The sequence below is a fragment of the Anser cygnoides genome, chromosome 13 (genome assembly GCF_040182565.1).
Source record: "Anser cygnoides isolate HZ-2024a breed goose chromosome 13, Taihu_goose_T2T_genome, whole genome shotgun sequence".
Lineage (NCBI taxonomy): Eukaryota > Metazoa > Chordata > Aves > Anseriformes > Anatidae > Anser > Anser cygnoides.
Window position 1 is genome coordinate 8,895,286 of NC_089885.1, and position 14,846 is coordinate 8,910,131.

Here is a 14,846-nt window from a genome sequence, read left to right on the forward strand (position 1 = left end):
CTGCTGCCTCCCCTTCTTGAACCAGACTGCTGCTCTGTCCCCAGCCACACCCTGGTGTTTGGTCTCTCTGCAGTGTGACTTCTCCTCCCACCTGGTACAAATTTGCAGGAGAATAAAAAGGATCTGTAGAGCCAGTAGCCCTGAGGAAGGCAAAGCACGTGCTACCAGTGGCAGTGTCAGGCCCACAGCATGCCCTGAGACCACTAGGACACACCTGGGATATATGGCAGCTGAGTCACCTGGAGGGCAGAGCGGTCAGAAGGCCTGGATGTGGACTGAGGTCTTTGTGTGTTGGGTCACTGGTGTCCTAATAACACCACTACAACAAGACCTTGTCGTATGTAGTCTTACACGTCAAGTGCTTCTTTCTCGCCATTTAGAAATAACCATATTTAGAAATAGCCATTTCTAAAGGAACAAAAGAGGTATGATGCTCCAGTGGTCTACTTTGGCACTAGAACTGGATGTAGACCCTTACTGTATTCTATTGCAATACCAGGTTTCACTCACATTTAAACGCCTTCATAAACTGGCATAACAGAATGGAATAGTTCAGTTGGAAGGGACCATCCAGTCCTACTGCCTGACAATTTCAGGGCTAACCAAAAGTTAAAACATGTTCTTGAGGGCATTATCCAAATGCCTTTTGAACACTGACTGGCATGGGGGATCAACCACCTCTCTAGGAAGCCAGTTCTAGTTACCACCCTCATGGTAAAGACATTTTTCCTAGTGTCCTGTCCGAACTTCCCCTGGTGCAGCTTTGTGCCGTTCCTACACATCCTATCATTGATTACAAGGAAGAAAAAAATGACACCTTCCTCTCCACTTCTCCTCAGGAGGTTGTAGAGAGATTTTTGGATGATTTAATTTTGGAATTGCTTTTCCAATGCTAAAATAGATTTTCAGTTTTTGTTTAAAGCTTTTTTTTTTTCTTTAGTTTTTGTTACAATCTATACTCAATTATATACACACACCCACTAACATATTTTAAATTATGTAAGAATATTTTTCTTCAAGAAAAATGTCGTAATTTTTGATTTTACACTGATTCAGAACAAAGTCTGTATGAAAACTTCAATTCTTTGTGCACTAAATTTCAACCCCTTCTACAGTTGTATTACTTCGTTTCCTTCGTTGGCTCCTCAGGAGTGCCTAACAGTCATTTCTTCTTATGAATCACCAGAAAGAGACCATTAACAATAATCATTTTCAGCCTACTCCTATAAAGAAGGAAAGAAAGGTAAGGTCCTTCTCCTTTGTTTTATCTGCATGTGTGACCAGGAGAAGGAGCAGGAAAAATGTGTGCCAGGTGGAAAAGGATGTCACAAGATACAGGCAAGGTTGCAGCAGCAATGCTCCTTCACTGAACAGCAGACCATAACTGCATTACTCCGGTTTCGCATTTGAAGCAAGGATGTTTTAACATGAGTATAAAGCCTCTGATAATTGGTTGACTAAGTGCCCGAACATTTTTACCACTATTATGCCTTCAGTTTTATTAAACAGCACTTACCATATATCAATGAAAAATTCATTGGTCTTTCATTACTGAACGAATCATTGAAAAATCATTGCAATGAAGGTTAACTTTACTTTGGCTTCCTGAAATGACATGGTACTTGCTAGCTAATTAACAGATATTTTTATGGCCTTCATTTGGCTGGAGAAGCAAACTGTCAAAGAATTCAGCACAGCCCCACCACAGCTGATTTTAGACTTATGGGAGCTTTGAACAAAGAAGGTGTGTTTCAGCTTTTCCTTCCCACCCACAGTGGATGGCTTACACGGGTTAATAATTTAGCCCAGCGGAAACTTATCCCCACAAGCCAAAGGAAGCTGTATTGAACATTATCCTCTAAGATCAATTTTGTTACCCAGAAGAACATTTTCTACCTGCTGGATATTTGCAACATACCTGTAGCTCCCAAACCACGTATCATGGCCTGGCCTTTGCCTCTAAAGTCACCAAAACATCTCCCCTTCCCTCCCCCGGAAACACTTGTTCCCAGACAGAAATACTTAGCAAAAAATACTCACTTTCCATTGCCGCCCCAAGGTGAGGGGGCCTGTGAGGCTTTTGAAGAGTTCTGTAAGTACAAAACCAAAAGGTAAATAAAGGAGATGTAAGATGAACTACATGAGTACTGATGACTAAAGGTTCATCACTCCCTGTTTTAGTTGGAAGAGCTGCAGTGCGTGTAGCAGAACAGCAGCCCTGCACATCACTCTCATAATTAAACGGCTGGTGGGTGACTGGTAGGTTCCAACCAGCAGCATAAGTCACTTGATGAAAGAGGGAATACAGCAAAGCCCTGGTAAAATCAGAGTTTACAAAGAATTGGTTTAATTACCACTTAAACTTATTCTACAAAGTCAGCTCTTCAGAGTGCAAATGACTCCTTATCTTTAGGAGGACCTGTAATTTTTAATCAGAAACAAAAAGAGTTCTTGTAGATGCCTTACCAAAATGCAATTCCCCCAAGGTACAAGGGAAGGTGGCTTGGGATTCAGATAGAAATAAAACTTATAAGTAAGGATCTGCTTGAATGCTCTTATTTTTATGTATTTTATTTGCACAAATGGACTTGCCTTACCTGCTTACTCTATTGGCCTTTCACATCTGTGTAGCACCTTGTACAACTCAGTACAAAGACTGCCCAGCAACAACAAAGCACAGATTTTTTCCAGTCTTGCTCAGACTGGATACTATCTTTTCTAGTTCCTGTAAAAAGCGGTAGGATCAGGGCTGAAGCTATCTGTGTGTGCTCTCTGAAAACAATCACTCTGAGCTCCCTTGCAAAGAAGTCAGCACACAGTAAAAATTCAATCAAATTTTACAAGTTCTCTGCAAGTAATACAAGTATTACTGTTAGTATTACAAGATTCATTTGATTACTATAATCACGATGTTGCACATGAGGCACGGAGATCCAGTGGAGCACAGAGCAGACAAGGGACATACAGCTGACTCTGACAGCAAAATCCTATGCTTGACTTCTAAAACATAGCTGAATTGGCCAAACAGGATTAACCAAAGCAGAAAACACTGCCCAAACCATAACACTGGCCATGGTTATATGTTCCTGTACAGCATGCCACTGTGTTTTATGAAAGATGTGAGCATGAACTGGAACGTTCTGTACTACAGAGCACATGTACTGTGTTTTTGCCACCCACTCATACGTAAGAAAGAGGGAGATGCTAGACTCCCTTGGAAAGCCTTCAGAGATGAAGGAGCAGCTTTGAGATTAGTTTCTACTGTCTGGGGATTGTTCCCGACAGTGTCTGGAGAGAGTATCTCAAGACTAGATCTTGATGGGAGGTAGTTATTTGACAACTAGAATGTTTGAAAGATTTTTGCTGAGGACTAGTGACAACACATTTTCAAAGAAGTTAAACATCTTCCTGAAATTGATAGATGGAATGAATAAAAGGATGTCACTTTTGCTGATTTTAAAAAGTTTGATTTCAATTTTAAACATCTATCTTTTTGGCTATATTATAACTCAAGTTCTCTCTACATTTCAAAATTATTTTTTAAGATTAAAAGGTTATTTTCTGTTTTGAAATGTCAAAAATAACAATTTGAGACTTTTAATTGGAAATTAATCAGAACCAGTTCTGTCCCCAAATGGTTTCAATTTGGACAAAGTGGCAGCTATGAGGAAAAATATGAAAAACAATTATATAAAAATACCCTTCTCCAGCTTTGCTGTAAACAGTGGGTTGCTTTTCACAATTAAAATTGTGCAAAACTTTGAATAACAACTCTATTAAAATAGTTAATCCATTTAATTTGTATTACAGATTCTTGCCAGTGAACAGAGAACATCTTGCAGCAGTACAAAACTAATACATAGTTAATAGCTCCCATTCTTGTCTTTGCTGCTTGGATGTCTTCCCTACAAAAAGGTCTTGAACATATAATCTATATAAACTCAAACACTATTTCTAGCAAATGAGTTACAGTGGCCCATAGCATATGCACAGTAACATTAGCTGAAATATTCAGCTTCAACTGGAAAGCCCCAAATCAGCTTTTTTGGTATGTCTATTTTATTACTTTTTTTTTTTTTTCCCCTCTTATTTTCATTTACATTAAAACATTTTCTCCATGCAGATGCAGTAAAATGGTCTTATGCTGAGAGTAATAATATGTTCTTCATTGCACATATACTCTTTTCTTTGCATGGCTAGAGAAAGAAAAGGGGCTTTAAGGGAACAGAAAATCACCCCACTTTTTTTTTTTTTTTTTTTAAGAAATCATTGCTTTCTGCAGATAAAGTTTATCAAATGATTTATCTAATAATCATTTTTGTAAGAGACATCCTATACCCATCCTGGATAAAAGCTGAAGTGGAAGGAATGCACTTCATGAAAATGCTGAGGCTATAAATGTGTCTCGTTGAAATTTTATTGCGCAAATCCCTGACTGAAAACTCACTGAAGACAACAGAACTCCTAGTGACTTCAGGACATCTTCAATTTAAGCAGAAGATGAGGAGAAATATTACTGAAGTTACAGACATACGCACACACTGAGAATAACAGTGAAGTCAGGGCTGAATGGTGGTTCCTAGCATGATCATGCTTGAGTTTGACAACAGAATAACCATTTTATGACCATTTGAATGAAAGTATTAAAACTGCAGTGGTGGAAGTTTTAGTGGTTTGCAATACTAATATGTCGTAACCTGGGCCAAATTCAAAGAGGCTGAAAAAAAACAACAAAAACAACAAAAGAGACCGGTGGGCTGTCATACCTGGACAATCACATAATTACAGGATAATATGTAGTAATCAATTACAAAAATTAATGCATGCTTCAAACAACTAGTAAAATATAAATATCAAAACCTTGAGAGAACTGAAGAAAGATTCTGTTCTCCCAAATTAGAGAACGTGAGAACTTGTTCTTACACTGGATAAACAGCATTTGACAAGATAAAGGAAAACATCACTGAGTCATAACAGTCACTTGGTCTCCACTCTTTCAAGGCAAAGGAAAACTTTTAAGATTTACATAAGGTTATCTGAAGTTCTCCAGAAATAAAAGGAGAGTGCTAAAGGCAGATCCTATTGAGCCTAAGTTGCAAGGCGGCAAGCGGACTTACGCTGGAGATAGCTGACGTCAGTTAAAAAAGAGCCTGAAGAATCTGTGAGTGTGCACTAAGATTCAGCTTATCTAGCTGAATTTAAATCTAAATTTAACTAAGTAAAGCCTAAATAATTGCTTTATCATGGTTCATTGGGGGTCAGTTCATAATCACTTACACATTGGAATCTTGAAAGAATCATTTTCCTTTACAGGAACTTGTATAAACATTACATGGCGTTGAGAACAATGTTATTTTAGTAGAGTTGCTGAGCATGGTCTTTTGAATCAAGTGACTAATCCAAAAATCCCCCAAATCACTTCTGTCCCCACTCCCTGGAAGCCATCCTGCCTGCATTTCTCAGGGGAGAGGTTAAATGCGGGACTTCCAAGCCATGCAGTTATACTTGTGAGAGCTCTCACTGCTGGTATGAATTTCATTTCACATCAATAAATTAAACAGAATAAAGATTACCTTAAAATATTCCATCAGAGATCTGGAGTACTTCATAGCATGGTCCTTCTTTAGTTTAAACATTCTCAAGTAGAGAAGCGATAAGCATCGGTAGCTGTGGTAATTAGGAAAGGATTATGTTAATTCCATTGCTTAATGAAACCTCTGAACTGAAAAAAAAAAGCTGACCTATATTTTGCAGTTTCTGTTCTAAGGTTAGATTTTGAAACATAAGCAAATGGAGAAAAATAAAAAAAAATGGTCAAGAGCATTAAAATCCCATCTTGATAAGAGTATAAATTAGAAGAATAAATGTTTAGTCAGCTGCTGAAGAAATCCATTAGTTATCCTTTAATAGTTTAATGGAAAACAAGAATAATGATCTTCTGTAAGCTGCTTAAGTAATTCAGTACTTTTAAAGTCCTCCCTAAGATTTTAGCTGCTTCTCATTGTCGCAGTGGGACTTACCATAAAACTGCTAGTTTCTTGTCCCCTTCTGTGGCAGAAGAGCCTGTGAAATTCTTGAGTCTCATTGCATACCTTGTCAGAAAGGTAAAGTGAAAAGAAATGTGTAAGATCTTTCTGACATTACTGGTGATACACTGAAAAAATAACAGCTACACATAGATATACTTCTCCAACCACAATGGGTAATGATCACATTGTTCCGTAACAGTAGGACGATGTAAAATTCAGCAGAAAGCACCATGTAAAATCTAGTGGGCTAAAGTAAATCGCGAACCCATTTGCAGGGCCAACAAGGTGACTTGTTCCTGAGCACGTTAGTCGTGTTATATGTAGCCTTCTGGGCTGAGCCCTGCAAACAGTACTGATGGGCGCTGGACAGAAGCTTTAGATCTTGGCCCGATATGTACTGAAGAGTAGAGTAATGTGTAACAAGGTTTTACATGTAATACTTTGGCCTTGAGTAATACCTTCAACATCCTTCTCATATATGCTTTCTCAAAGCTTTTAATATATTTTATACAGAAAATGGTTTTAAATACAGCAAAGGTCATATTTACAGCTTTTTAAGTTCTTAGGTCCAAGACTTTGAGTCTTGTATACTTTGTCTCCCCTCTCTATTGAACTGATGCTGTCCGGCATTTGTATGTTCAAAGATTGAGTATTTCTACCTTCTCACTCTCTCTTTCTTTTGTCTTTAACTGAGCACACTTCATGCCATGCATTTAGTCTCTTGAAAATCAATTCATCACATAAAATCATTGTTCTGAGCCCTAATGCAATTTCACAGGTACTTGTGTTAGAATAAGTAATAGGGTTCAGCGTTGCGTAAGAAAGTTTTAAGGTATCCAGGCAGTCTTGATGAGTTCTCATTTACAAGGAGGTAATGGAGTGCAGGCAAGCTGTGCTGCTCTCACGCTGCCTTCCTCCCACTACCCCCATCATCAGTTTCCAGCCTGCAGCTGGAGCACAGCACCTGATGTGCTTCCTCCATGTCCTCTCTCACCTGCTCTTTGGTATTGTTATTTCAGTCATACTGAATGTGTCTGATCAAACACAACGATGTATTTCTCTTTGGGATTCTCAGTATTATGTTAGGGATTTTAGCGTTACCATTAACCTAAACACCTTTGAATGTCACATCTCTGATATGCCCAATATCTTTGATGCTCCTCTTTCTTTGACATGGCTAATGCAAAAGGGAAAAAATGGGCCTCTGACAGAGGGGGAGTTACTGTTTCATAGCCCACAGTAAAAATCTGTTAACATTAGGAGCCACATTAAGAAAGCTGCATGCTTTGCTTGTACATTCATGAACTGTACATACAAGAATTGTGTATTTGTCCACAGAGTTTATTGAAGCCTTACCAGCCTGCTGCTCACCTGGGCAGTCACCTTTTTTCCACGTCTAAACACTGATGGCAATGGTCAAAATCAGTTAATGTTATCAGTTAAATGGCCAAATCAGTGTCTCACTGGCTGCCTACGAGATTCTGCATACAAGAATTTGTAAATTAAGCTCTACCTTTGATGGTAGGCAGCGGAGTTAATCTCACCTGAATGGAGCTAGAAAATGTCTACTCTAAAAAAATCGTCCAGATTCCTGCATAGTCAAAAGCAGTTCAAAAAGCAATTCAGAAATAGTTAAGGTGCTGCTTCCACGCCCAGATCCATCTATCATGTAGCCCACAGTAGGACTGCACTGATACAGGAGCTACCAGGAACCCCTTGAACTGGCTGAGGGCCAGTTGCGCCAAGGTGCAGCTGTGGATGGACTCATCTGACTCCATCCAGCACTGGCACTGTAGGTGGAGAAAAGCTGCAGGGATCATCCCTTTGTGAGCTACTCCTAGGGCTGCTGCTCTCTGAGTTAAGTGGCACACGTGTTGCAGCTCTCGAATGAAGATTTTCTGTCCATCCACTTCTGAATAGACAGACTGCTGGACTGAGTAACAAGATTTTCAACTGTGCTGTGTGGTTTTCTTCAAAAATAAAAATAAACATGGTTTTCCACGAAGAAGCACTCACTTCTTTAAAGAATATTCCTACAGTTTACCATGCCATATGACTGTAGTTGTGTAGATCAGCACACAAAGTATTGAGCTATCTGCTGCTAGAGTGCATAAAGAGTTTCAGTACCATGAAGCAGATTTTCTTAATTCCACTGCTCTTGAGGGTTTATCTTGGATCTAAATGTTGAGTGAACATCAGTTTTTGTTGAATAATCTCTTTAGACTTTCTTCTTCTTAAAGAAGTGTAGGATGTTAAAACATGTTTTTAAATATTTAACAGGAGTATTATTTACCTGAGAGTAAGAGCTTCTTCAGATTTGATACATTTTATTATGTAAATACCTACTTATTCAAAATGTAAAACATATTTTTGGCAGTCTTTAATAGCTAATCTGGCATATTAAAATCCTGTACATCAAAAAAAAAACACCTTTGTCCTATTAAAAAACAAACATTTACAGGTCTGATTTGCTTCCTTTTCTTCCTCTTGTGTATACTGCCAGTAATTACACCAACTTACCGATGATATTCCCAGCATACACTGGGGAAAGCAAAGATGTGTCACACTGAAGAAAAATCCTGTTGTTCTACTTACATGTAAATTTAATCCTGCTTGATTTCACTTTGGTAATTTGTGCAAGTAAAGCAAACAAAACCTTAGTTACTCAGGAGACCATCATTTCCACGGAGCCCACACTATGAAATAGCTACAGGTAACAGTAGCAGATTTCCAAATACTGATTCAGGTATTTTGTTGGTAAGTAAAGGCTCATTCATCTGTATTCTAGCCTACAAGTCTACAAAACTGTATTAAAACTAATTGAGCTGTTTAGCACTCTTTTATCATTGAAAAGTATACTTATTTAACACAATACATACACAAAGCTTCATCTTTGACTATGATCTTAAGTGCCAGGCTTCAGAGCTTTTTTTAACAGCCAAGTTATAAACCTCTAAAAACAGGGTTTGTAATAGAAATCCTGATAGACTCACTTTAATGTTTTGAATTATAAAACCACACCTTTTAAAAGACAAGTGTCATTGCCAAACAGTGAAATTACTATACTTTACTTCCACCCACTACATTTCAATTTTAATTTTATGAATATTGCAAATTATAACACTCACATTATAACCTCTAAAGGGGATAATTTATAAAAGCAGTGTCCATCAATTATAAATTTTCCATGACATTAATAAAATGGCAAGAACTAATTATGATGACTTCTGAGATGAAGATGCCTTGGACAAATCATTAATACATTGAAACGATATTTTTTAAAACATAGCAGGTTCTAATTATGACTGAAATGAGATTATGAAAATGATCACAGAAAGGACATTAACCTGATGAGTTCCACAGTCTCCGAGTACATGGTGTATGGAGATTTAGCTTCTAATGGATCTCGCTCCATAGCGTTCCCGCACTCGATGAAGGAGAGGGCAGCATCAGCATAATTCACTGCTTTGCCAAACTTCTCCAGCTGAAATGGGAATGACACAATCAAGAAAATCCTTCAGCTTTAATTTCTAGGTAGACAGATCATAATACAAAGCAACATGAGCATTAGGATGAAAGCAAAGCGATGCCACTAGGTAAGGGTGAATTGCACACAGAAATTAAAGGAAGGTCTATATTTTTGCAAAATCTTTTCAGGTAATACATGGCCAGGCAGTGCACAGAGGGAAGTCAATTGACATCCATGGATTTACACAGGCAATGAAGGACACTCAGCATGTTTGAACAAATCCATATTGCTCTTCAATATACGAAGTAAGTTTGCATGCTGCTATGCAAGGGTTAAGTAACAACTCCATGCCATATGTCAGATGTCACTCTCTGTGGTGATTGCTGACAAAAAAAAATATCTCATCACTTATGTGATGATTGAAAGAGAGGAAGGAAAAAAAAAAAAGGAAAAAATATAGCTCTGCTAAATATTTTATTTTACTAGGATTTTATTGCGAAAGGTTTTAGCCCTCATAATGGTTGTGATTAAACTGACTTAGACATACTGATTTCTTTTTTATGTGTAATGAATATTATATATGACATTTTTATAGGAAGTATTTTATAATAGTATTTAACATTTTCAATTTTTGATAGCTGGATGTAAGAATTCTACTAATGTGGCATTTGATATAAGAGATCCAATATACTTTAAGTCATTTAAAATTTTCTTTGGATGTCTTTATCAAAATATTTTGATGCATCTGCATATGTTTTCCATTCACAAAAATGGAAGCCTGTCCTAGCAATATATTAAGCAGAACATTTAATATTGGTTCAAGGTAACAGTATATTTGGCTTTGTGGCTACTCCAAAGCTGTCTTTATAACTAGTTCCCTCTGCATTCCTGGAAGGTTTTAATTTCAAGGTCTGCTCTTTCACACTGATTATGTACAAAGTCTTTGTACAACTGATAGGTATTACCTGAATGATCACAAAAGGGGAAATATTTTTATGTTTTCCCTGTACTCTGCTGGCTACTACTCAGCATATACTTCAAATTCCTTGCTTCAGGTCTTCCAAAGAACACTTCATGTAGTACAAAAAAAGGAAGTTGACTGTGAACAGACTTAGTATGGGTGTACAGTGTGAGCCAGAAATGGGATTTCACCCTGCCCTTTGCTCTATGCTGACTCCAATGGAGTAGGTGGAATTACTCCAGCCCATCCCAGCACAGCTGGGAACAGAGCAAAGTCTCCAAGATCTCTTCCATATGGTACAGTTAGTGGCCACTGTAAAAAACCTGATGCCCAAATCAGCTGATTCCTCACTGCTGTTCCAGACAAGGACAGGTTTTCACAGGGTCACTCCCATATGATGCAAAATGCCCTGACCTTCACCAGAAATCTCTTTTCCATACAAGCTCAGAAACAGCATCGCCACGCATCTCATTTTCATTTGCTGACACATTCTGAGGTCACGTGCATTATCTTTCCAGCCACTGCCACACATCTTTCAGTTCTGTGTGATCTTTGCCATGTCAGCACCGAGTAACCAGAAAAAATTGTTTCCTTAGAACAACTAACACTACGGGTTTGCACAGCAAATGTGCTACATGGAGATAATTTGTGTGCAGCTGTATGGGGGTGGGGAGGTGAGACCTAAATACCAGAAAGGAAAAAAAAAAAAAAAAAAACAGATAGCTTGTTCACGGGTATTTACGTCTGCCAACAAGTTGTGTTGTAGTGGATGGCCTCACATTCCTGTAAGAGCACTTGGGGTGTCAAACTGCTAGTGACAGAAAAGGCTGGGCTACAGGCAGCAGCATGATGTGCCGTGCCTGCTCCTCTTAGTTCTGCTTGAGAAACACCACTAATTCCACGAGGCATAGGCAAAGGTAAGAGGATGGAAGACAGGTCAACACTTTCTGAGAGAATCAGGCTGTGGAGGGAAGCAGATTGACATAGCGTGTTGACATCACCAGGAGCCTGAACCTGTAAATATTTGCTAGCGTGGAGCAGGCAGCCCTGTGCCAGAGCCACGTGTGCTTTCTCTAAAGGTCAGCCAGCTGCGGGAGGTGTTGTCAGTCTGCCTCTGCCAGCCTTCCCCATGTGCAGACACCAGGGCTCCGACTGAACATGCTCCGAGCCGCTCAGTAGGGACCGGTGTGGGCCACCTCCTGCAAATGGGCGTGTTGGGAGGGACAGCTGATACCTTGGTGACCTGAAGCAGGTAACTTGGCACGTTAACTCTCCTTTACTCCTTCAGTCCATCAGAGAGCAGAAGGGAGAGCAATTTTCCTTTAATTTTTGAAACATAGCACACAGTTGTTTTCTTTTTTTGACAAACACTTCTTCCCAGCTACAAAAATCTCTGCTGTGGAATGACATAATGTGCATACACAAAACCTCCAAATAATAAAGTGAGAGGTGAATAATCACCCAAATTACAACAGAAAAAGAATTGGAGGGGTGAAATGAATAGCCACACTCTGTTTTAGATGTCTTGGTTTAAATAAATAGGTGAGCCAAGCTCCACTTAGCCTGCATAAATGAGCTGTTGTTCTGCACTTTGTGAAGCATAGAGGAGCAAAGCTCTTATTGCAAAACAAGTGGCCATTAAAGGCACTTCAACACTAGCAATATCTTGGATTGAATAAACTATGACAGAACTACAATCTGGCAGATTAGGTAGTTCTATCAAAACCCTTTGCAAAATTAGGTCAATCTTACTGGAATTTTAGCTGGGCCAAAATGAGAGAAAAATCTTTCCCAGCATTGAATTACCTCACTGCAAGATTTTTTTGGGAAAAAAAAAAAGCCTGTAGAGTCTTTATTTACCAGCCTAATAGCATGCAATAAAAATGAATGCATCATTTAAAAATCAATTCCTGTAAATTTTAAACAATTGGATTTGAAATATCAAATAGTTTTGCCACATGATAATGGGGTGGAGGGTGATTTGTCTTTCTTAGCTTTCTGTTACAGAGTATTTCAACACTTTTGGTTTGGGCTCAAAGTGAGTATGAAGACAAATTTCAAAAACACATAATCTTTTAGATATTATTTTACATCCTTTGCACACAGCATGACTGTTGCTTCTCCCCAGAAGAGATACCAGATATTGCAAAAAGTTTCTTTTTTGGGGGAATGACACGTTAAAGTCTAGGAATGGTGCTCTGGCTTTGGCCTGATGGTCAAATGGTTGCAGACAGTTTGTTTATAGAGTTCAGTCTGAAACATACTTCAGTCAATAGCAGAGTTCCTCTCGGTTTCCGAGGCTTTAGATGAGATTCAGAATACACATTTTTGTAATACTCAGCTCCATAGTGGAAAAGGACAAAAAAGCCTTGAAATCTTACCAATGCGTCTGCTTTATGCTTTAGCTTCTTAGCCTCTTGCATGTAATAATCTGCGTTGTGGAGCCTTAAGAGACAGAATCAATTATTTCAAGTCTTTGTTTTCATACAGTTGGACAAACATTGTTTGAGAAAAATGCTGACTGCTTCCAAGAACAATTTAGATATATACACCCACTTATCTCTTTCAATCTTAACCTGATATTAATCTGAAGTTACCGTATGCAAAGTTTTGATGGGTGACCTGAATGCAAAATAACTAGCTGTGAAAACTGGCCACCCACAGGAGCCATTAACATGTGCTGAACAGAGGAAAAGGAAAAATAGTTTAAACTAATTAAAAAAATGAAGAAGAATTACTGTGAGCCAACATTCATGATCTGAAAACATTTATCAACAGAGACTTCATTAATCAGTGACAACAGTTCATTTGTAAAGATTAAAACTGTATGTGCCACTGTGCAGCACTATCCACGCAGGTGTCCAGTGCTAGCATTAAAACCAAAGATAAGCTCTTTCACTGGGAGCTCTACTTGTACGAAAATCCTAAGTATCTAACATGCAACTAGCACAAAGAGATCCAATAGTACTTACACATCATCAAATGTAATTTTAGGTCTTCTGGGCTCAGAATTCCCATTAGAAAGAGTTGGCATTGCAGACCAGATGTCTGTTTCTAGATGGCTGGTATCAAGAAGAGCATTGGCTGTTGGTGCATTGTGGGATTCTTCCTCCTAGAAAAAAGGACTGCAGTTAATTCTTCATAACTCAAAACATATAGACACATAAAAAAAACTAAGGTGCAAAGTAGCATGCATGTGTAGCCAACTACATCCTGGAAACCTCATGAAACCACCTTCCATCCTTTCTAATGAGCCTATTAGATTAAGTAAGCATTATGACTTCACCACTGACCCCTCACCTGATCTCACTTCCCTACACTCCAAGGTGAAAGCCAGCCTGGGTAACACAGTACTTCTGACTGGAGGCACTCATTAAAGCCAGCATGGGGAAATCTAATGCAGAAGGGCTGGATGTAAATGACTTCATTTGAGGTGGATCACACTATTGTCACCTTTTTCTATAGAATTAGTAGGTAACTGCAAGGTGTCTGCAAAGTCTGCTCAGTTTTGAGCAAGGAGTAGTTTCCTCACCCTTGTTACACAGAACATGGAGAAGAATGGAAAGCAGAAGTCAAGAGTTGTGACTCTGTATTGATTAAAAATAGAAGCATAACAGAAGCATTTAAATCAGGCAATTGCAACTTTCACGCTATGTCCGCAACCAGATAAACTATATTTAAGATGAATCAGTGAACTAATAAAAGAATTCTAGCTTATTTTAGAAGACAAATATTTTGGGTACCAGGATAATAGATATGCCAAGGATAAATCTGACTGGAGGTGCTGGGAGGGAGAGGAAGTGGCCCTGCTGTTTACATAGCATATTTTATTTGCTGACATACGCAGTTCATTTTGGCATTGATTTCAGTTGAAGGTGTGTGTATTACTCTCGCAGCTTGAAGTGACACAATGGTATCAGAAAGCAACAGGGATGAATGAATAAGGTGAAGCAATTTGTCACTTATGTTCCAACACAACTTCTGAGTTTTACTATTACAGAGCATGGCAACAACCTCTCACAAAGTGTCGAACTGTGAAAAATGGGGCTACACGTGTCCTTTTCTGTGGCTGAATTCTCTTCTTGTCTTTTAATTCTGACAGTGATACTAAAATACAGTTCTATCCTAAGTGATATACTTGAAATTCCAATGGGAGGATTATTTCCTAAAATGGGCCAGAAAACTACGGTTTCCCTTTTTATTTTTTAAAGAGGATGACCAACTGATGTGAAATTTTACCTTTTTTTTTTTTTAATCATTTTGCTATGCAGCTTCTAGCTTTGTCTCTTTTTCATGTATTTTTAGTAAAAAATCATCTGAATCTGATGAAAGGCAAGAAAGAAAGTACTGTCTATATGAAAATGTTTGGTGGGGACGTGGCCCTAAC

At 38.5% G+C, this 14,846-nt stretch overlaps 1 protein-coding gene across 9 annotated transcripts in view; it reads right to left on the reverse strand.

The window, feature by feature from the left end:
- The window catches only part of AFF2 (ALF transcription elongation factor 2), a 329,062-nt gene that overhangs the window by 7,272 nt on the left and 306,944 nt on the right, over positions 1-14,846 (reverse strand). For all 9 annotated transcript variants that reach the window (XM_067004994.1, XM_067004995.1, XM_067004996.1 and 6 more), the window contains 6 exons: positions 13,432-13,571; positions 12,841-12,904; positions 9,377-9,513; positions 6,021-6,092; positions 5,574-5,667; positions 2,041-2,090 (listed from right to left, as the gene is read on the reverse strand). In XM_067004994.1, coding sequence (XP_066861095.1) covers positions 2,041-2,090; positions 5,574-5,667; positions 6,021-6,092; positions 9,377-9,513; positions 12,841-12,904; positions 13,432-13,571 — 557 coding nt within the window. The remainder of the gene's footprint in view (positions 1-2,040; positions 2,091-5,573; positions 5,668-6,020; positions 6,093-9,376; positions 9,514-12,840; positions 12,905-13,431; positions 13,572-14,846) is intronic.